This window comes from Lepidochelys olivacea (genome assembly GCF_965140295.1).
Source record: "Lepidochelys olivacea isolate rLepOli2 genome assembly, chromosome: 27".
NCBI classification, from domain to species: Eukaryota; Metazoa; Chordata; order Testudines; family Cheloniidae; genus Lepidochelys; species Lepidochelys olivacea.
This window is the reverse complement of record NC_140437.1, coordinates 9,480,679-9,501,527: the sequence shown is the minus strand read 5'-3', so window position 1 is coordinate 9,501,527 and position 20,849 is coordinate 9,480,679. Positions and strand designations below refer to the sequence as shown.

Below are 20,849 nucleotides of genomic sequence, written 5' to 3'. Positions count from 1 at the left end.
TCTTTCCTGGGTATCTGGCTGGTGAATCTTGCCCACATGCTCAGGGTTCAGCTGATCACCATATTAGGGGTCGGGAAGGAATTTTCCTGCAGGGCAGATTGGAAGATGCCCTGGGGGTTTTTCGCCTTCCTCTGCAGTATGGGGCATGGATCACTTACTAGAGGATTCTCTGCACCTTGAAGTCTTTAAACCATGATTTGAGGACTTCAGTAAGCTCAGACATAGGTGAGAGGTTTATTGCCGGAGTGGTTGGGTGAGATTCTGTGGCCTGCATTGTGCAGTAGGTCAGACTAGATGATCATAATGGTCCCTTCTGACCTTAAGATCTATGAATCTGGTGATCTGTGAAAAGTCTGAGGTGAACATAATCTGTTTTCCCTCCTCTAAAAGCAATTGGTCTCCCTGAGTCCATACTGTGTGCTGTGATAAAAGAAATAAAAAGCATATGGTCATAGATAAAAACCACAGATGCCTTGGATGCATCTGTGTTCTCCTGTTGAAGGCAGTGGGAATTGTAGGAGCACTTCTCAAGAAGAAGTTGCTTGTAATTTAGAGAGAGGAAGCAGTGATAAGCGTATGCACTTTTATTAGACAGTGCCCTTAATAGCGGTTCTTTGCTCATTCCCTAACACACTCATGTAATGTGAGAAGATGTTAGAATACACACAGGAACTAGTTCCATTTTCTTACTCACTTTTTATTCATACTTGGAAAGTTTTGACAAAGGATGCCTTCCCCCTATGACTGATGTCTGCCCTCTTCTAGAGAAACTAAATTGGCTCTTTTGGATACTGCAATGGAGGACAGGCTATATCAGACATCTTTTTCAGGTCTTGGTCCTTGATTCTCATTCATGCTAGATTAATGGTGACTAAAAGTAAGTGATTGCTGTTCAGTGGTCTTTGTGAAATCAGCATGTCTCAGTCCTGTTTCTAGACATCCATGTTAGAAACAATTGCTATGACCACAACTGGCATTTTATGTTGCACTTAGCAACCAAGAATTAGATGGGTCTTGGAGAATGAACTATTCTTAACTCCCTACAGGTGGGTGATCCTCTAGGATACAGTCACTAATGAGCACAGAGGATTTCAGGGATGTCATTCTGACCCCTTTTACCCACAGTACAAATCACGTGGGAAGGAGTATTATTTGGTGGTTAGAATGGGTGACAGAGAATCTGTTTGCATATCTACTGCTGATAAGCTGTATGACTTTCGGCATGTCATTTCATCTCTGTATCACTTTTTCCATTTGTAAAACATGGATAATACCTACTCAGTTTGTGAAGAGCTTTGAAAGCCTGAGACAGAGGTGCTATGATGCTATTTGCAAATAATAAGTATTACTACAAATTTTGAACAGAAAAAAAAATCTAAAAACATTGTGATAATTTCTGTTGATCACAAAAGGGCAGTTCCTTCTGGAACTACACATTGAATGCAAGTAGTAGGTGGGATAATATTTGTGCTCGGAAGGAGACGTGTTAATTGAACCTCTGGAAGTGCTAGTTCACCATTTAGCATGATTTATGAATTTCCTTTATGTGGTCTTACAGGCATCCAGATAGCAAAGTAATATTGACTTCTTGTCTGAACCCTAGAAGAGTTTATGAATAAAGTCTACTAATTGTGTTAAAGTGCACTAGAACTGCAGTTACCTATAACTGAATATGTCATAACATCAATACCAGAACAGCAGTAGTAAGAAATCGCCATTTAGAGCATGTGTTAGGCACTAGAAACAAAAAGGATCAAATGCTGAGAGTTGATTTTGTTTTCACTGCAGATCTTGGAGTGACAAATGAAACTACGCTCACGAACAAGAAGAGATCTCAAGAGAGAAGGAATTTAATCCATTCCTCTAAGCTAAATCTTGATCGTAAAGATCTAGCCAAAGATAGCAAAACAGGAAGTATTCTTCCACAGGCTCAGCAGTCTCCAACTCTATCATGTGCATCTATCTTACAGGGAGCTCATGGTTCCTTTGTCTCAAATGAGTCACATGGTCCATCTCTTATACCCACTAAAATGGCCCCTTTGAGGTTTAGAGATGAAAACTTTTATTCTATGCGTTGCTTAAACATGGAAGATTCCTATGAAGAAAATGATACTAAAGAGGATATATTAGAGAAAGAATTCCTTTCTTTCAATCTAAATCACTCTCCTACTCCTCTAGGACAAATTAGCAAATTTAGTGGAACATCCTTGGCACAAGATGAACAATGTAACTCTGAAGAAGCTGGATACGATAGAAGCATTTCATCGAGAAGAGTTGAATCTTCTCATGGACCATTAAGACAACACAATGTAATGGACACAGCTGTTGAACAGTCTTCATTAAGGCGAAGAAACTCTAGTGACTATGGAAAGTCTTACACTCCAGATGGGAATTCTTCTGAAGGTGCTGATTGCAATAAAAATGAAAATGAAACTCCATTATTTAGCTCAAGAAGCTCACGAGCTGAAAGCAGACCAGGCAGCGCTCCTATTGCTGAGACTCTTAATAACATTAGCTCTATAGATAGGCCTAGTGTCAATATTTATAACAGAGAATTGCAAGCCTGTGAAAGCAATCAGAGGCATTATACTGATCTCCTTACTTCTGCAAGGTCAACAGTTCATAGACGATTATTGTATTCTGCATATAATGCTCCAAGATCATTAATACAATCTGCACCTAGAGCTGAAGTCTCAACAGATTTGAGCTTGACACCTGTATCATCTCAAGTATTGGATTTGGATGGAAGTTCAAGGTTTAATGTTCGTAGACCCTTGTCTCCTATAAGAAGTAGAGATTCTTTTTCTGCTGCAGAAAGTTATGAATCTTCATCCCCTATAGTCAGTACACCTGAAGATAATAGCCTACTGGATGATAGTATAGATAATGGTTTAAAGAGTGCATCTCCAAATGCTGCCTTACATGATGAAGAGAACTTATTAAATTCACATAGTTCTTTTTTATCTATAGATTCTTCCAACCCATCTTTGTTTCAAACAGATTTCACAGCCCACCTTCACATGGCTGGCACATTACATGATCAATTACCACTTGCTTTGCTGGCAGTGTCTGATTTACAAAATCAAAGTAGTGCTATGAGCAGCATGACAGCATGTGATACCACAAGTGCAAAGGAAACAAACAAACATGCAGACCCAGAGAAGCTTAAGAAACTGCAGGAGAGGTGAGAAATACATATTGTTACCCTTTTGACATGAGCAATTAGCCAAAGTTTGAGGCCCTGTGGGTTGTTTCCATTGGGAGGAGAAGTTGATGATGGAGGCAGGTACCTTTGAAGCAATCCTTTTTATTTCCAAAGAACATCTAAGTCCTGTTTCCCTGAACACAGAAGGAAAAACAAACAACTGGCGATATTTTCTTTGCTCATAGCTCTAAGCCCATTCAGCCTAAAAGCTCTTTCAATAGGTTTTTCTCAGGGCCATACTCTGTGCTTGTTCAGGCAACACCTGGCTTTCTTCCTCTTCCCTGGAGTTTCTCCTGCCTCTCTCTCTCTCTCTCATACATACACACTACTCTACTAAAACAGTCCCTGGGAAGCCCCCCTCCACCCAGTTAGTTCAAATTCCCAAGCAACCTCACATGTGCATGTGCATGTGTTTTGGGCAGTGACATGCACTTCTGTTTGGGGTTGAGACTTGTTGTTTCATAAAAGGATCTGACTATTTCTTACAGCAATCTTAAATGAAGGATGGCAGTTGCATACCCCAATTTTAATGAGGCTTAGCTTAACTCGTAACAGTGTAATTCTACAGGTCACACATCCATGATTTCACATTAACACGCAGTTCTATAGTTAAATGGAGAGCTCCGTGGAATTCAATATTATATTTGTATTTGTTTATATTAAGGTTGCCCAGTGTTTGGCCTTTTGGATCCCCTTTGGTAACAAATGGCTGGATTTTATAATCTTTCAAAATTTCCATATCGTTAAAACTCATTGCCAGCTACCTTTGTGTGCACAGGTGAAGAATTAGGTCGTAACCCCTTCCCACCCCCCACATATTGCCCATTATAGTTACAATTTTCCCTTACTCAAATGCTTGCCAGTTTTCATAACTTACAGTGACACTGAAGCTGCTTTTAGTTTTAGTAGGGCGCGTGTGCGCATGCACACATATGCGCCACTAGTAAAAATGGCCGTACTTATTGTTTCCAATGGAACACAGGCTGTTGAAGAGAACTGCCATTTCACTACTACAAAATAGATTGTATCCTGATGCTTCTCCCACTGACACACGACACTTACCTTGTGTCAACCTGGAATATTTGCTAATGTTGCTGAGGTTGTAATTAAGGTTTGTGTAATACTGTGGAGGAGATGAATGTGTTCTTTGCTGTATGTTTCTTTATCAGTTGAAGGCAGAAGTAAATTCCTTTGGATGATCTGGAGTCTGTCACTGTCAGTGGAAGTGTGCTGTGTGGGCATTAGGATACAGTTAAGAGGTGGCTAAGATTATTATTTTCTTGCTTTTTAGGGTATCATAGCCATCCTTAATCTCTTTTAGACCAAGTTTTTGGTTATGGAAGGAATATAGATAAAAAGAAGCCATCCATACAGATGCTAAGGAAGTTAAGAGGATTGTCTGTTCTAAAAACTTGTTAGCTGACCCAGTTTCTCCACTTTCTTCCCTAAAACTGTAATTTCCTTGGCTGAAAAGACTTTCTGATATAGGCATATTGGTCAACTCTGGGTTTCCCGCTGCTGACTGTAATCAGCAAGCTGCTCTTTTTCTCAAGCAGTCATTTCAACAATTAAGAACAAAGATGTTTTCATGAAAATGTGCCTCTCCATCCCATCTTTCTACTCCCCCAGAACATAAACCAACTGGCCACATATTCAGTTTTTGCACTTAACAGAAGTGACATAGCTCTGAGTCATACAGTAGTACCAGAATGTAAACTGGACACGTAGAAGAACAAAGATGCTTTATTTCAAAAGGTGTTAACCCTTAGAATACTTAGCCCAACATGTCCACTTCTTAATTCCCCACTCCCTTTCTAAAAAGCCTCACCCACCAACTAGGCTGTAACAGACTCTGGCTTTTTCACCCACCTCCTTACAGCTACCGGCCTGTGGCGAAGCGAAGATTCACTGGTGCAGCACCTCCTGCTGGTTGTCTCAGGAATTAGCTCTTTCCAGCCTTCAGAGCACCCTCTGCAGGCCGGTGTCTCGCCTGCTGCTGGCATCCGTGTCCCTCCCAGACAGCGGTGCCCCTTTACCTTGGTGTCCTGCCCCCGGCAATGCTCCCACACTCTAGGTCTCCCCTCCCAGGGGAACCTACAACCTCTAAACCCACCTTGCCTCAGTGGCTACTGCCAGTCATTATCTAGCCCCTGCTCACTGGGGCAGACTGCAGTCCGTAATGGCCACTCATCATTGCCAAGGGGTGTAGGACTAGCTGCCTCTGCCTATTCCCAGGCTACACCTCTGTAGACCCAGTACCTTTCCTGGCCTTTAGCAAGGCCTTCAGCCTGGGGTTGGAGTACCTCAGCTCCCTTTACCTGGCACGGCACAGCACGGCACGGCTCTGCTCTAGGTACCTTACCCCCAAGCAGCTAGCCCTTCCCATTCCAGGCCTAGAGTTAGACTCCTCTGCTTCTGGCCCACAGCCCTCTTATAGGGCCCTGATTGAGCTGGCCACACCTGTGGTCAGCTACTCACTCAGCTTTTCCCAGCCCTCTCCAGGGTTGCGTTTACTGTTGGCTCCCCAGGGCTGTTTTAACCCCTTCAGGGCCAGAGCAGGGTGACCACTCTGCTACACAGCCCCAGATATCTGCACTGCCACTTTCATATGCTTGCTTGACTTCCTAATACCATCTTCTGTCCCCCTGCAAGCTCTTAACCCAGGGGATTGCTAGAAAACTAGTAGCAGAGGGAGATGAATCATGTTGGAAGGGCAGGCTAGGAAGGAAGTGGGAGTCCTAGAGATAGAAGCTTCTCCTACTGTCTCAATCTGTCCAATCATCACCAAAGGATGTATACCTGAGGACTGTCTAGTTTTCTAAAGTTATACAGGTGTCTAAAATGCTGTATATAACTCTATAGGGTCTCATATTTTATCACCATAAAAGGAAAGCAGGGGTATTTCTTGAGTTGCTTTTTCACCTTCAGAAAATCTGTTTATGATGAGTTTGCCAAGTTTAACTAAAATCAATCCAGTTCTCAGTTGTTTTGTTGTTTAGAATTTTAGTCCTTGAACGTGAATCCTTTCTGGTCATTTTGATGCATGCAAGAAGTGTTGATTGTAGTTTAGTTAAAAAAAATTAAAATCACATTTTTCTCCATTGTTTGTAATTAGGGAGTCATTAAAATATCCTCTCGTCCCCATACACTGTTTTGGTCCTTTTCCTTCTAGTTAAAATATATTTCCCCTTAAAAAAAAATTGTATTCCATTTGTTTCCTTGATTTCAACACATCACAGCTTTGCAAATAAGGCAGTACGCATTAGCTACCACACCCTAACTGGTTCTGCAGGGGTTGAGAGCAACACAATGTGGTTCTTGTATAAAAAACAGTGGCTGTAGTTTCTGAGCTGTACACTGTCAATCATGGATTCAAAAATTTAAAAAAAAACGAGGATTTAGAAACAACAAGATTTCCTCCCCCCCGCACATCTTAAGTTTGACAGTGAATAGTAATTGCAACCTATTGGATATTATTTGTTCAGATCACAGATATATTGAAAGATGATTAGGGAAGCCTCTTTAACCCCCCCCTCCAAAACATGTTAATTAAAGTATAAATTAATTCTAATGTTAGACTGTAGAGTTTGGTGAAAGAATATTTCTGATTTGTTCTATTGTGTCTTTAGTCTACTGGCCGAAGACTCAGAAGAGGAAGGAGACCAATGCCGAATATGTCAGATTGCTGGGGGCTCTTTAACAAATCCACTGGTAGAACCATGTGGGTGCGTAGGAACCCTACAGTTTGTTCATCAGGAATGTCTAAAAACATGGCTGAAAGCTAAGATAAAATCAGGTAGGAATGTGAGAAGAGAGTACTACAAGTGCAACAGCATGTCACTAGTTTAAGAAACCTCATGATATGAGGGCCAAATTCACCTTTGGAATCACTCCCTGACATAAGTGGAGCTATATCAGGTAATATCAGTGGCGTTACGCACCAGGGATGAATTTATCCCATAGGTTTGTCAACATTTCAGTCTTTTTCCACAATGCAAAAATTAGGTCAAATAACCGCAAATATCTGATGGCCTTGCTTAGACTTGTGCTCATCTGTTGACCAATGGCCAGAACTAAAATTCTAAATTTCCAGAGTTTACCATATAAAATAAGCCAATTTATATATATACACACACACCAAAGGCTGAGAGATTTACACATTACTAGCAGCATCATGTGAACAACAAATTTTGTAGGATCCATAAACTTCACATGTAAGACTAATTAATGGGGAGGAAAGGGAGCATGTTGAATGACAAATCCATAAAGTGAGAAAAACATGTGTTTTTAAAAAATATTGAAGTAGGGGGAGAAGGAACCTGCATACAATGAATTTTAGTGCTCATGAAAATAACTGATAGCTAGAGAAAGGTACACTGCAAATTATTGCTATGCAAGCTTCCCTGATCTTCATCCCCCACCTTGGTATTGACATATTAATACTAAAATGAAACATTCCTGGTATTCTATTTCTATTCCTGTCCTGAATGAAGATCAACAACATTATAGTGCTATAAATGTGAATTGCAAAGCAGGGTTTTGCAAAGTTTTGCATAATATGGACCATATTTTAATACAAAGATTGTCTTGTGAACCACTCCCCCTTACATTTGAAATCACACATCAATTAAGCCATTGCTTGCATGGAAAAGGAATATTGAGCATACATGTATGTGTTTTAGCTGCCTATTAGTGCAATTTAGCAGCTAGCAATGAAGGAGAGGAGTCAGTGTCATATAAGAGTCACAGACTCAGATCTCAGCCTCCAGAGATAAACTTGCTTATTGTTATCACTTAATTCAATGTATTGTGAGAACTTACTGTTTAGATATGTGTCAAAAATTCTTTTCTTAGATTCAAGAAGACAGGAGCCCACACCAACCTTGTTTTATTCTTCATCAGCACAGGATGTAGCAGTTAAATGCAGATTCTTAATCCTTGGTCAAATTCTTGACTGACCCCAGGATCAGGGGAGTGAGCTACTTCCCTCATCTTCCACAGATCCTGCCCTGGGTTCAGGGAGAGTTCAGCCAGCCAGCTTGGCAGCCAGAGTGAGAAAGAACACTAGCAAGGGGAGAGAGTGTTCAGATAGTATACTGGAAATTCATTTGGCATTTGATTAGCTATGTGTTTGGATGGGCAGAAGTGGGACTTCTGGTCAGCAAAGGATTTAAAAAAAAAAAGGTGTTTGTCTTTAGGGCAAGGCCCTGATCTGAGTATCTGTAATAACCTTGGATTATTTTCAATGCCCAAGAAAAGTTATAGAAGGACACATGCTTTTAAACTATACTAACCACATATTAAATATAATACAGTGGGCCCCAAAGCAACTGGAACCCATTGTTCTATCTTAGAGTTTTATACAGGCACCCATCACCACAATATCTGACTGCCTTCCACACACAAAAAATCAATGGCAATAGCAAAGTTTCAAGAGGATTTCATGGAGTCTCTAGAGTTTCTTTCATTTGGGGGTGAAAATCTGCTTGAGGTTTTTTAAAGGATTTTATTAATTTCCTCCTCTTTATTGAGGTGTGTCTCCGTGTCATTTTTATGGTGGAAAGCAACTGAAGCCGATTGTTCCCTTCTTTGTTGATGGGGGCTGGGCAGGAAGGGGAGGAAAGACATCCTTTTCCACTAGGAGGGTGGTGAAACACTGGAATGCGTTGCCTAGGGAGGTGGTAGAATCTCCTTCCTTAGAAGCTTTTAAGGTCAGGCTTGACAAAGCCCTGGCTGGGATGATTTAATTGGGGATTGGTCCTGCTCTGAGCAGGGGGTTGGACTAGATGACCTCCTGAGGTCCCTTCCAACCCTGATAGTCTATGATTCTATGATCCAGTGAAAATACTAGGCAGCACACTGGACCTTTATTTGGTTGGTATTGACCAGGCCGTAAGCGCAGAGACTTGATATGTGGATGTTATGGTTATATTTTACTTGAGACTCACGTGGCATTTTCCTGGACCTTTTCTCTTTTTCACCACTATCCTCACCAGTTCAGTGAATGAAATTGCATTTCAGAAGGTAGAGGTCTCACTATGCAGTCAAAGAGAATAGCCAGAGTGTCCAGTCTCGTTTTCACTGGAGTCAGTGGCAAAATTCCGGGAGACTTCAAAACAAATAAATACAAATAGAAGCGTTTTACTGGTTATCTGGAGGTGTCGTTTTTCAAATGTGGTTCCTGGACTATAATCCGACTTCTAGTGTTTTGTGGAATTAAGGACTTGGAGAAGCAAATGGTGATAAGAGAGAGGGCTTGTTACAAAGATTCCTCTAATGAAATGGCCTGCCAGAAAGAAAACTGACCCTCTGAGTTAGATCTTACTCACCATTTTCAACTCTGCCTGTTGACTCTTCAATTTACAAGGGGGAGGGGGAGAATCTATCTTGGACTCTTTTTTAATTTTTCTACAGTATAACATACATTTATAGATAACAAGCAAGAGAAAAGAGTATTTCACATCATACTGTCAGTCTTGAGTGAGTTGGTCCCTATGGGCCAGGCCCATATAGTTAGGGCTAGATTTTCAGAAAAGCTGAGCTTCCAGTTAGGCACTGGACTGAAAAGCCAGATTTCCAAAAGATCTCAACATACTGGGTGCATGTTGGTTCCTGAACAATTTTGAAAGTCTGGCCAAAAGTGTCACAATGGGAGTGGTTTCAGAATGGACTTTTGAGAATCTGGCTTTTATTTAGGAACCTAAATGGGAACTGAACTCATCAGAAAATCTGGTCCCAGTTGTGGGTGCTGGAAATCTTGGAAATCTGGCCCTGAAATGTTGTGAATGGCCACTTACATTAATTGAACTTATATCCATTTGTTTGAAACAAATGTACATAAATATTACTTTTCTATGTCAAATAAACCATACTGATCAAGGTATGCATCTCATAACTCCTGCATTTGTAACCCATATCAGTTACAGTTTTGTAAACTGTTATACATCACATGGAGAGTTATAGACAATACAGCTAGTATTTAAAACCATTATACAAAGCTCACATAATAATGGGCATGATTAGAATAGAGTTCAATGGAATTTAGATTCAGAGCTGGCAACCTTGAGTAAAAAATGGCTTAAAAATAAAGGTTCCATATAGTAGTGATTTTGTAATATACAGAGACACTGTGCTCAATATGGACTTATAAGTTCAACACTGTATTTAATTCCTCATTTAATTTCAGGTGCTGAGCTGGGGGCAGTGAAAACTTGTGAACTGTGTAAGCAGAGCCTGATAGCTGATCTGGATGATTTTGATGTGAATGACTATTACAGAAATCACCAACAGTCTCAGGTAAAAAACTGACTCTTTCCAAATAAAGGCCTGTAATCCTATTTTGGTATTGCTGGCTTGCAGTACTGTGTGTGTGTAATGATCTGCCATCATACACTGAAGCCAGCTAAACTGCAAGGAAGAGATATTTTTCTTTACGCAGATTTAAAGACATGTAAAAAAGCCCGAGTAATAAGAGTCTGAAAATAATAATCGCAGTTCATTTCACAAAACTGCCCAATATCACGAGGCTTTGAGTGAAGGAAGTTTGTAATTACATTTGGAGATGGGGAATAACATTCTTGTTTGCTAGGTAGAGATGACATTGCAGCGTGAAAGCCTGTTGAGGGGAAGACTAGCCAAGGTTCGTTGTTCTCTTCAGCATCTTACAATTTAAAAAACACAGACAAGGAGAAGATTCAGGTGGATTTTTTAATTTCAAGGAATTGAACATCATCCCATTATTAATATTAAAGTGCTGTTTGTGAAACAAGTTGAATAAATTCATTTTAAACAGAAAAATTCAGGGGTAAGACACAGAGATATTGAGAGCTGTAAGAAAACAAACCTAGCATCACAATAAATTTAGGGTTTTTTTAGCTTTATGCCTGCCAAAAAGAGTAATCTGCTTAATTTTCCAGAAGATAATTATCCCAAGCATAGAGTTCTAATACTGTACTATAAGATGGTGATGGGGGTCAGCTTGTTCAGAAACAAAATAAATGTTGTTCATATAGGGAGACAGGAATGACAGGGTAGGTCATGCTGGTGAGGGAGTGGCAAAATATGTGAAAGCAAGCACTATGTCAAATAGCAGAGCCTCTACACTCCGGAATAATCACACAGAACCATAAACAGATTAAAGTGATAAGCACACACACCCTTTCTCAAACTTTAAAGTGTTTTACAGAATTACAGGCTGTACCTATGTTGGGTAGTTTGACAATTCAACACATCAAATTTCATATTTAAGGGCATACTGCAAAGCTCATCTCTTTTCCTAGGCATTTGAAAATGGCTGGAATTGTAAGGATGAGTAATTGTTGGAGAGATAAGGGGAATTAAGCTGGTGGGAGGTCTTGCTTGCTGGTTGTGATTTATATATCTGTGATTTATATGTTTGTACTGATGCACTTTTAAGTATTATTTGTGATGTATTTTAGTTATGCCAAAAGCACCTAAAACATATGGATAGATATGCTATTTAGCATTTATAGAAATCTAAATAAATACTGCAGTGTGCCAGAGTCTTTCCCACTGATTTGTAGAAGATAGCCACTTCTACCAGACTGTGTTTCTCAAAATTATTTGCAGTAAACAGTGTATATTTCCCCATCTGCATTGCTCTAGGCCTTATTTAGTTATAAAAAAGTAAATGATTTCCCAGCATGCTTTGACAGAAGTGATACCACCAAGCTATTTTCTAGCTGATTGATTTGCCATTGTGCTGTAAAATGTATAGGAATATAAAGGTTCACTTAGAATGAGATTGTCTGTAGATACCCATTGAAAGAGCAGAGTAGAACATCATGGCTTGGAATATAATTCCCTCTCTGAATGGAACAAAAAACCCAAACAAGCATAAACACCAAAAGAACCAATGAAGATACAGTTTCCAAAAAAATGATTTGAGGAGATTTTGTAAGTGCTAAGCCATGCAGATGAATGTTGTAGTTTAAGGAAGGTTGTAGTTTCCAGATTAATGAGCATCTCTTAGGTTTATTATAGTGGTAGCACTGACAGAGGATACTGTTGAAAAAGTTTGACCAAGTGACTTGCTCAAGTTCAGAGAAGGAATTAGCATTGATGAGTACCTGTCTCCTGGTCCTGTGCTTAGGCTATGCCTCTCAGGGACTACTGTACCTGAATGCTTAATTTTTAAGACAATATTCTTAATCAAGAACATGCTGCTTAGATCCAGCACTATTATCAGTAACTTCAAGGGTTCATTTAGTGTTCAGTGTGCCCCATTAAAAATTTAATTTATCATTTTAAAAAAAAAATCTCTGCTTCAGCAGTGACATGTAATTTTCTCTGAGCTGGAAAGATGGCTGCCATTCTGAGCTAGCAATATGAAAGTGTATTTGGAGGGAAATTGTTATTATTGTTAATTTCAGTGATTCTTTTCACCATTGGCAGCTTGATGCACTAAATTACAGAGAATAAAATGTAAACAAAAAAATAGTCAAAAGCCAGGCAAAATAATTCTTATGTTTTGTTCTGCAGAATGATTAGATTCACAATTAATAACATTCAGCTACAGAGGGGGATTTTGGGGAGGCAGAATTAATTACCTACCCAGAGTGCAGCCAAGACAGTGGGTTGTCAGCACTCCTGTGATGGCTACAAGTGCTGTGAGATCATTAATGCCCACAAATGGTCAGGACCTCAAATTTCAATCATATTAGAAAGCTGAAACATCCAGCAGCATAGCATACTCTACTCCATGGTGTAGCACTGAAAGGGAAGAGTGCCATATGCTGAGTTCTCCACACTTATGGTTTTCCCTGGAGAACTTCCATCTAATTATGGAAAGGCCCACTCCTCATTTGCTTATTAGACCTGATGATCTGTATTGTATTTGATATGTGCCAAAATATACAGCAGTTTAAGATGGCATAGCTTTATCTTTTTGTTAATTATTAGCTGAGATTTGCCATTACTTGTGCCAAGGAGTTAATTTATATTCGTTTTCTCCCTATTTTGTCCTGTATGGATCCCAACTGATTTTTTCCTCTTTACATTTCCTTCCTATGTGATCGCAGGGTACATTCTAGATGAAATTCTAAGGTCGGTTTTATACCAGAGATCAGACTAGATGATAATAAGGGTCCCTTCTGACCTTAGCGCCCCCACCCCCTCTGGAATTTACTAATCCAAGGGTGAGCCTTAGAGAGGACTCTCTTTAGAGTCTTTTACTCCTTTAATTGCCTGCCAAAGGTCAGTGTTGGGTCTCTCATCCACTCTATGTCCTTAGTATGTTGTGTTTTAGGAATGCTGGGAGTCCCTACTGGCCCTGGAGTCTGACAGACTGGATCAGGAATCTAAGCCAGGTCACTCATATGTCAGTGCAGAGACCTTATGCTAGGCTGTTGTATGTGATAGTCACTACTCACAGTAATTAAGAAATTAAATACAAGCCAGGAAGATAGTTTAGAGTTAATAAATGAGTTTAGGAGGTAATATAGCCTCTGGCTGAAGTAACTGTGTACTGGTTCTAGTCCTTAAGGTCTTTAGAAACCAGGGTTACAGTAACAGTAAATAAATTGGCTCTCTTCTGCACACAGGCACAAAGTGAGCTAATGAACTCAGGTCTCTACCTTGTGCTGCTCCTTCACCTTTATGAACAGAGGTTTGCAGAACTCATGCGACTAAACTACAACCAAGCCAGTAGAGACAGGGTAAGAGGAGTGAAAATGATAGTGCTTCAAATCACAGACCATTAATATCATATACTCATTTGTTACTTACATGGCTCCTTATCCAGCCAATGATGCCTCCCTAGTTGTCAAGCCCACAGAAGTTCTGCAATCCACTTAGAATCTATGGCAGTCTTTCTTTTTCAAAATCAGCCACATGAAGTTTTATTCACTAACCTAAGCCTTCCACAGAGGTACAAGCTACAATCCTGCCTAATGCTATCCCAGTGCAGGATGGGTATTTCCCCTACTGATTGCCAATTACTTACACATGCTCCATACCCCTTCTGGCAGCTCCACAAGAGACAGCTGTGCAATGCGGGGGGGTTCTTATGTGTTTCCCTTGGTTACCAGCCACAGTAGAAGAAAAGTTAAAAAAAAAATAAATATGTGCATGTGGAAATGCAGCCTGAACCATTAAAGAATGAGAATCCCAAAAACCTTGTTAAAGCAGAGTTGTACCCCTGTAATTTGTATTAGTGCCTTGTATCCACAATCTGGGTAATCTGGTTAACATAAACCTATTTACAGTGATCGCACACAGAATTCCCTCTAGCTGTTCCAGTACCAGTGCATTCCCAGACTTCCCCACCCAGATCCGTGAAATGGGGTTTGTGGAAGCAGAGCTCCACAGTTAGAGAGCTGCTATACCAAGTTTTTTTTAATTGTGGCCTGTATAAATAATGATTCAGTGTGTAAGATAGCAGCTATCTAAAACTGAACAACAGCAGTATTACATTAAAAGATTCTTTACTTTTTTTAAATAAAATAAATCTTGAGTCTGCTGCATTGCACCCTGTAAACAGAAAACTTTTGTGCATAACATTGCAGTCAGAAGCGCTGGAGATACTGCACAGGGTAAGCGCATGAAGAGCTGTAGGAGCCTCATAAAAGTATGCTGGGAGACACGCCAAAGGCAGTGGTGCAGCTGCCATACCAGTGCTTTCTACCGGCACTAGCGCAGCAATGGTCAAGAGTGACGTGGGGCAGGCTACAACAGTGGTAAGCCATACTCTGAGCAAACGCAATTGCACAAGTATTGGCAACAACTGTGCACCATTAAAAGCACTTTTGAATGTGGACCCAACTGGCCGAATTCTCAGTTAACACATGCCTGCAGCTGAGGCATGGTTAAGGTGGCTCAGGGCTACTCTCGTTTCACTCTGCTTCACATGGCCACATAGGGGCCCTGAGAAGAAAAGAAATAGCTGAAGGTCAGGATTTGCAAAAGTGTTTGTGTGATTTAGGAGAACAAGTGTCAGCGACTTTCAGTGGGACTACATAGGTACATTTGAAAATCCCACTGATAGTGCAGTGCATGCCAACCATGCCTCTGATCCAATCCCTGATCCAACAGGGTCATTTTAAGGTCCTCATATCAGTGCTACACCAGCCAGTCATGCCCCCAGTGCAAATGGTATACTCTAGGGGCTCTTTCCACCCAATTTAAGGCTGCTTTTTGGTGCCAAAGTAGTATAAGGGGGTCTTTAATGTAACTGAGAACCAGGACGAAGCTGTGTTTCAAGCATATACACAAGACTTCAGGATGGTTCAGAATGCATCCGTTGGTGGCACCTGGTATCATATTTTACAATAAAAAAAATGACATGTTGCAGCTTGTTGGCATCATGAACATATTTCAGAGCAAGACATATTTCTGTTCTCTTAGAGCACTTCTGATGAGTTGCAAAGCTGCCGCAGAGGCTTTCATTCAATTGGCAGGAAAAGTCCATCTGGAGCTGAAACTGCTCTGTACCTTGTGGAGCTCTTTGGAATGACATTTTTATTTTTAAATTCACAGAGCACTGCTTCATTGGAGTGTTATAAATATAGTTGAGCTGGTCTGAAAAGGTCACATATATTGATCCAGTGGCTTTGGTGCTTGTAGCTAATCTGTGGTCTCTCCTTGATACCGATGGGAACTGAGGCTTTCAATCCTGACTGTCTGGAAGCTGGAAAGGATTTTAATTAGAACATGACCTATGGGATATTGGATTCTCTTGATTCACTTTATACTCATGTGACAGGGTCGAGCCAGATGGATATAGATGGCACTAGGAGAGTAATTTTTTTTTTGCGATTTTTTTTTATTTGCATAACACACTTACAAAACAAAACAACAGCATATGCAATGTGTAACACAGCAACCAATCACAGTTGTTTTCTCATTAGCTTCAGGGGAGGGAAGTGTTCAAGCTTGCCTGGGCCCAGAGCAGGGGGCTTCCTCGACTCTTGTGGTCTTCCACCCTTCCGAGTTACCTGGTGGTCCAGAGTGAGGGGGCTTCATCGACTCTCAAGGTCTGCCACCCCCTTGAGTTACCTGGCGCCACACCCGAGTGTCACCAACAATTCCATTCTCTGAAAGCACCCAACAAAAGGGGCAGGTTGTGGGGTGGACAACCCGGGGGGGGGCACGTGCACCCACGTGTGAAAGGACCCCTCTAAGGTGGTGGTGTCTGCAGCAGCAATGGCTGGGGCCCCTTACTCTCTCCCCCAATCAAAGGGTCAAAACAAAGGGAGCCGGACGGGGACACCGAGCAGAGAGCCTCGGACAGCGCCCACTGCTCCTCAAAAGCATCAAGGGAGTCGGTGGACACCGCCCAGAGGAACTCCACCCGGATACATGAACGAACCGAGGATCGGAAAACGGCCTCACAGTCACAGGAAACTCCATCGGCCAACCTCCTCTCTCTGGTTTTATAGATGACCATTTTAGCCAGGGCCAGGAGGAGGTTAACTAGGAGATCCCGCGACTTTGTGAGGCCACGGATGGGGAGTGCATAAATAAAAAGGTGAGGTGAAAAATGCAACCAAAAATGTAATAAAAGATTTGTGAGGAGCCGGAACAGGGGCTGCAGCCTGGCGCACTCCAAATATACGTGCGCCAGGGTTTCCCTCAAACTGCAAAAGGGACAAGTATCTGGGATGGCGTTGAACCGCGCCAAGTACGTGCCCTTGCTCACAGCTCCGTGAAGAAGCCGCCAACTGATGTCCCCAACGGGCCTCGGAACCAAGGTGGAATATAGGCTGGCCCACCGGGGCTGCTCACCCTCCAAAGGTGGCAGAAGGTCTCTCCACTTTGTGTCGGGGCAGGATACTAGGGTGAGAGCGTGAAGGGTGTGGAGCACGAGCGTGTATAGATGTTTCCTTGGCGCGGTTTGGAAGCATACCAGCTGCAGTTCATGCAGCTGGCTCGCCGTAAAGGGGTGAGGGGGTCGATTGGGTGTACGGGGCAGGGGTCCAATTAAAAGGTCTGGCGAGCCTGGGGTAGAGGGTGGGCGGGGCGTGCCCTCGAGCAGGACCCGATCGAGGTAAGTTCTAGCAGCGGGCGGCAAAGCGGCCTTCACCTCCTGAAGTACGCACCGGGGGGGGTACGAGGTTTGGAGAGCCCCATGCGCAGAGCGAGCGTCAGGGGATCCAGCCAGTCTCCCTGGTCATAGTCCAGGAGGTCTCTGACTCTCGTGACTTCTGCCACGATCAAACTCTGGTGCACCAAGCGGGACTCCGCCACCTGCACACGGAGCTGGGGGTTGTGTAGCAGGGGCTCCGCGAGGAGATCTGCCCCCTCGGTGGCCGCCACGGACCTGGTCGTTAAAAACCGTTTCCAAGTCCGGAGGAGGTCCTGGTAGAAGACCGGCAGCCCGGAGAGGTCTTGCGGAAGACCTCCTGGACAGAGATAAAAGAGCTGCCAGTCATATCGGAGCCCTCGGATGCGGCGCAGGATGATGCACGCCGGTATGCTCCACGCCGAACTGCCTGCACTATAAAGGAGCCTCTGTAGGGCCTGGAGGCGGAAGACACAGACCTGAGTGTGCAGACACTTCAGGCCCTGTCCTTCTTCCTTCAGGGGTAGATGAAGAACCCCTACAGGGGCCCAGTGCATTCCTGACCAAAAGAACCCCAGAATCGATGTCCGGAGGTTGGTCAGGAAGCCCAGGGCCAGGACCAGGTACCAGAGCTTGGACAGGACTAGTTGATTAAGCACCAGCACACTCCCACGAAGGGAGAGACATCGGAGTAGTCCCGTCCATTTCCGGAGCCGCTCTATCACCCCGCCCTCTAAATTTTCCCAGTTCTCCGGCAGAGAGGGATGCGTGGCAGAAAGGTAAACACCGAGGTAGAGCAGTGGACCCGCGCTCCACCGGATGGTCTGAAGCACGGGTGGGAGGGAGCTCACCTGCCACCAGTCTCCTACCACCAAGCCAGCGCTCTTGACCCAGTTGACCCGGGCAGAGGAGGCTGCCAAATAGATGGCCTGGCAAGCCTCCACTCGCGCCAAGTCGCCCGAGTCCGGGACCACGAGGAGCACGTCATCAGCGTACGCCAACAGGACCAGCCGCAGCTCTGACTCCTGCAGCACCAACCCTGTCAACCTCCTGCGGATCACCAGAGCGTACAACTGGCCCGAGAGGGGGCACCCCTGCCATACTCCTCGCCCGAAGCTGACCGGTTCGGTCAGGGTCCTGTTGAGCTTAACCAGACACTCTGCGGAAGTGTACAGCACCCGGAGAAAACGCACAAACTGAGGTCCAAAGCCAAATGCTCGCAGAGTGTTCAGGAGGTACCCATGGGGAGGTACCCATGGTCCACCCTATCAAACACCTTCTCCTGATCCAGGGACAGGAGGGCGAACGACAGACTGTCTCTACGCCCGAGTTCCAAAAGGTCCTGAACCAGAAATAGGTTATCAAAGATACTGCGGTCCGGGACGGTGTAGGTCTGGTCTGGGTGGATCACGTCCGCCAGCACAGACGCTAGCCACAGCGAGATTGCTTTTGCTACGATTTTGTAGTCCGTGCTGAGGAGCGAGACGGGACGCCAATTTCGTAAATCGCGAAGGTCCCCCTTCTTTGGCAGTAAGGCGAGCACAGCTCGCCTGCACAAAAGAGGGAGGACCCCGCTCTGCAGAGACTCAGCCCAGACGGTGACTAGATCTGGGCCGAGGACGTCCCAAAACACGCGGTAGAACTCCACGGTCAGCCCATCCATACCTGGAGACTTTTTAGTGGGCATACGTCGGAGGGCTTTCGAGAACTCGGCCAGAGTGAGAGGCAACTCTAGCCGGTCTCGGTTGCTCGCGCTGACCGTAGGGAGCTCCTCCCAAAGCACTCCACAAGTGCCAGGGTCGGTCGGATCTGGGGAGAAAAGACTTGTGTAGAAGGCTCGGGCCCTCCCACACAGCTCCACCGGTTCCGTGAGGGGGGTGCCGTCTTCTGCCAGGAGGCAGATGATGTGTTTCTTGGCCCCCCTCGTTTTCTCCAGGGCATAGAAGAAGCGGGAGCCACGATCCATCTCCCGAAGGAGGCGGATGCGGGATCGAACAATAGCACCCCGGGCCCGATGGTCCTCAAGGGCCCAGAGCTCCTCCCGCTTCTCCCGGCATGCTCCGCAGAGGAGCGGGTCCTTGGGGCTGGCAGCCAGATGCCTCTCCAGCTCTAAGACCTCCCCTTCCAACTGCTCTATCGTCGCATTTCTCCGTCGGCGGCTGGTGCCCTGGGTGTAGTCGCAGCAGACGCACCTTCCCCAGGTCCTACCATCGCCGCGCCGAGGGAAAGGCATGCCACTGCCCTCGCCAGGCCAGCCAGAATTCCCGGAAGGACGTCATGAAGCCCTCATCCTCCAACAGGCTGTTGTTAAAATGCCAGTAGGCCGGCCCCGGCCTCTCCGCACAGAGGGAGGCTGTCACGGTGGCTAGATGATGGTCAGAAAATGGGGCCGGCCGAATGCTGGAGGAGTGGGCTCGTGAAAGATGGAAGCGTGATAAATAAATGCGGTCCAACCGGGAGTGGCTCGACCGATGGGCTTCCACCCGGACAAAGGTGAATGTGGAAGAGTCATCCGGGTGGTGGTCACGCCAGATGTCCACTAGGGAGTGATGTTCGACTATCTCCCGTAGGGTGTCTGTGGCGGCCGGGCTCTGGTAGGTCCCCAAGCGGTCCTGTTCCTCGAGGGTGGTATTAAAGTCCCCTCCCAGGACCAGGCACTCGTGAGAATCTAAGGTGCCGAGGAAGGCGGACGCCCGCTGGTAGAATTGCAGCCGCTCCGGGCCTGATGTCGGGGCATAGACGTTAACGAGGTTAACCATGAGCCACTCCATACGGACCCGGAGATGCAGCAGGTGACCTGGCACGGCCTCGGCGACCCCTAGCACCTTGGGCCATAGGTCAGGGGAATACAGGCTGTCAAACCATGGCATGGCTAAAGTAGACCCTGTCCCCCCACTCCAGCTGTCAACTGTCTTCGGTGGTCGGGTCTGTATGGGTCTCCTGCAGGAAAACCAGAGTGCCCTCCCTCCCGAAGGAAGGAGAGCACCTGGGACCTGTGGAGAGCCATCCTACAACCCCGGGTGTTCAATGTTGCTATGGTGAGAGGTGTCATGGGGAGGGTCGGGGGAGGTCCTCACTGGCAGGGACGCTCCCGTCTCCCAGCAGGCCACGCAGCAGTCCGTGACCCATCCCGTAGGTAATTGTTCACGGAAGACACGGACCCGCCAGTAGGCCGCGGCATCCTGCTTCCCCGTCCCTTTACCTTCCCCCATGAGGGCCCTTGTGGCCTGGAGGATTTGAGAAAAGTCCCCCCATCGCTGGAGAGCAAGCTGTACCTTGTTGCGGGAGCCACGGACATCCTCTAAAAACTTCCGCAGCTCTCCTCGCAGCTCATGGGGGGGAAGGGGGGGTTACGGTTTTCCGGTTGTTCCCCGGCGGGGCCCTTGGTGCAGCCCTGTGGTCCACTAAAACGGACAAGCAGGGTGCGGACCCCCAACAGGGTGCCTGATGGGCTGGAGCCTCTAGGCCCGCCTCAAGCTCTGGGGCGATAGGGGGCGGTGGAGGGAAAATAGCAGCTCCTAATGGGTCGGGGCAGGAGAACACAAAGGCCGCTCCCTGGGGGTCATCAATTGGGAAAGGGAAGGAGACAGCCCCGGGGGCACCAATGACATTGCAGAAGGTAAA

At 44.8% G+C, this 20,849-nt stretch overlaps 1 protein-coding gene and 1 long non-coding RNA gene across 3 annotated transcripts in view; one reads left to right on the top strand and one right to left on the bottom strand.

Moving 5' to 3' along the window:
- The window catches only part of LOC311513617, a 45,126-nt gene extending 36,877 nt beyond the window's left edge, over positions 1-8,249 (bottom strand). Inside the window, exon 1 of the long non-coding RNA XR_014709757.1 lies at positions 8,027-8,249. This is a non-coding gene — a long non-coding RNA (uncharacterized lncRNA). The remainder of the gene's footprint in view (positions 1-8,026) is intronic.
- The window catches only part of MARCHF10 (membrane associated ring-CH-type finger 10), a 98,156-nt gene that overhangs the window by 64,935 nt on the left and 12,372 nt on the right, over positions 1-20,849 (top strand). The window contains exons 6-9 of one of the 2 annotated variants that reach the window (XM_084615563.1): positions 1,789-3,184; positions 6,835-7,001; positions 10,392-10,501; positions 13,768-13,881. In XM_084615563.1, coding sequence (XP_084471689.1) covers positions 1,789-3,184; positions 6,835-7,001; positions 10,392-10,501; positions 13,768-13,881 — 1,787 coding nt within the window. The remainder of the gene's footprint in view (positions 1-1,788; positions 3,185-6,834; positions 7,002-10,391; positions 10,502-13,767; positions 13,882-20,849) is intronic. The other variant, XM_084615564.1, reaches the window with a different exon arrangement.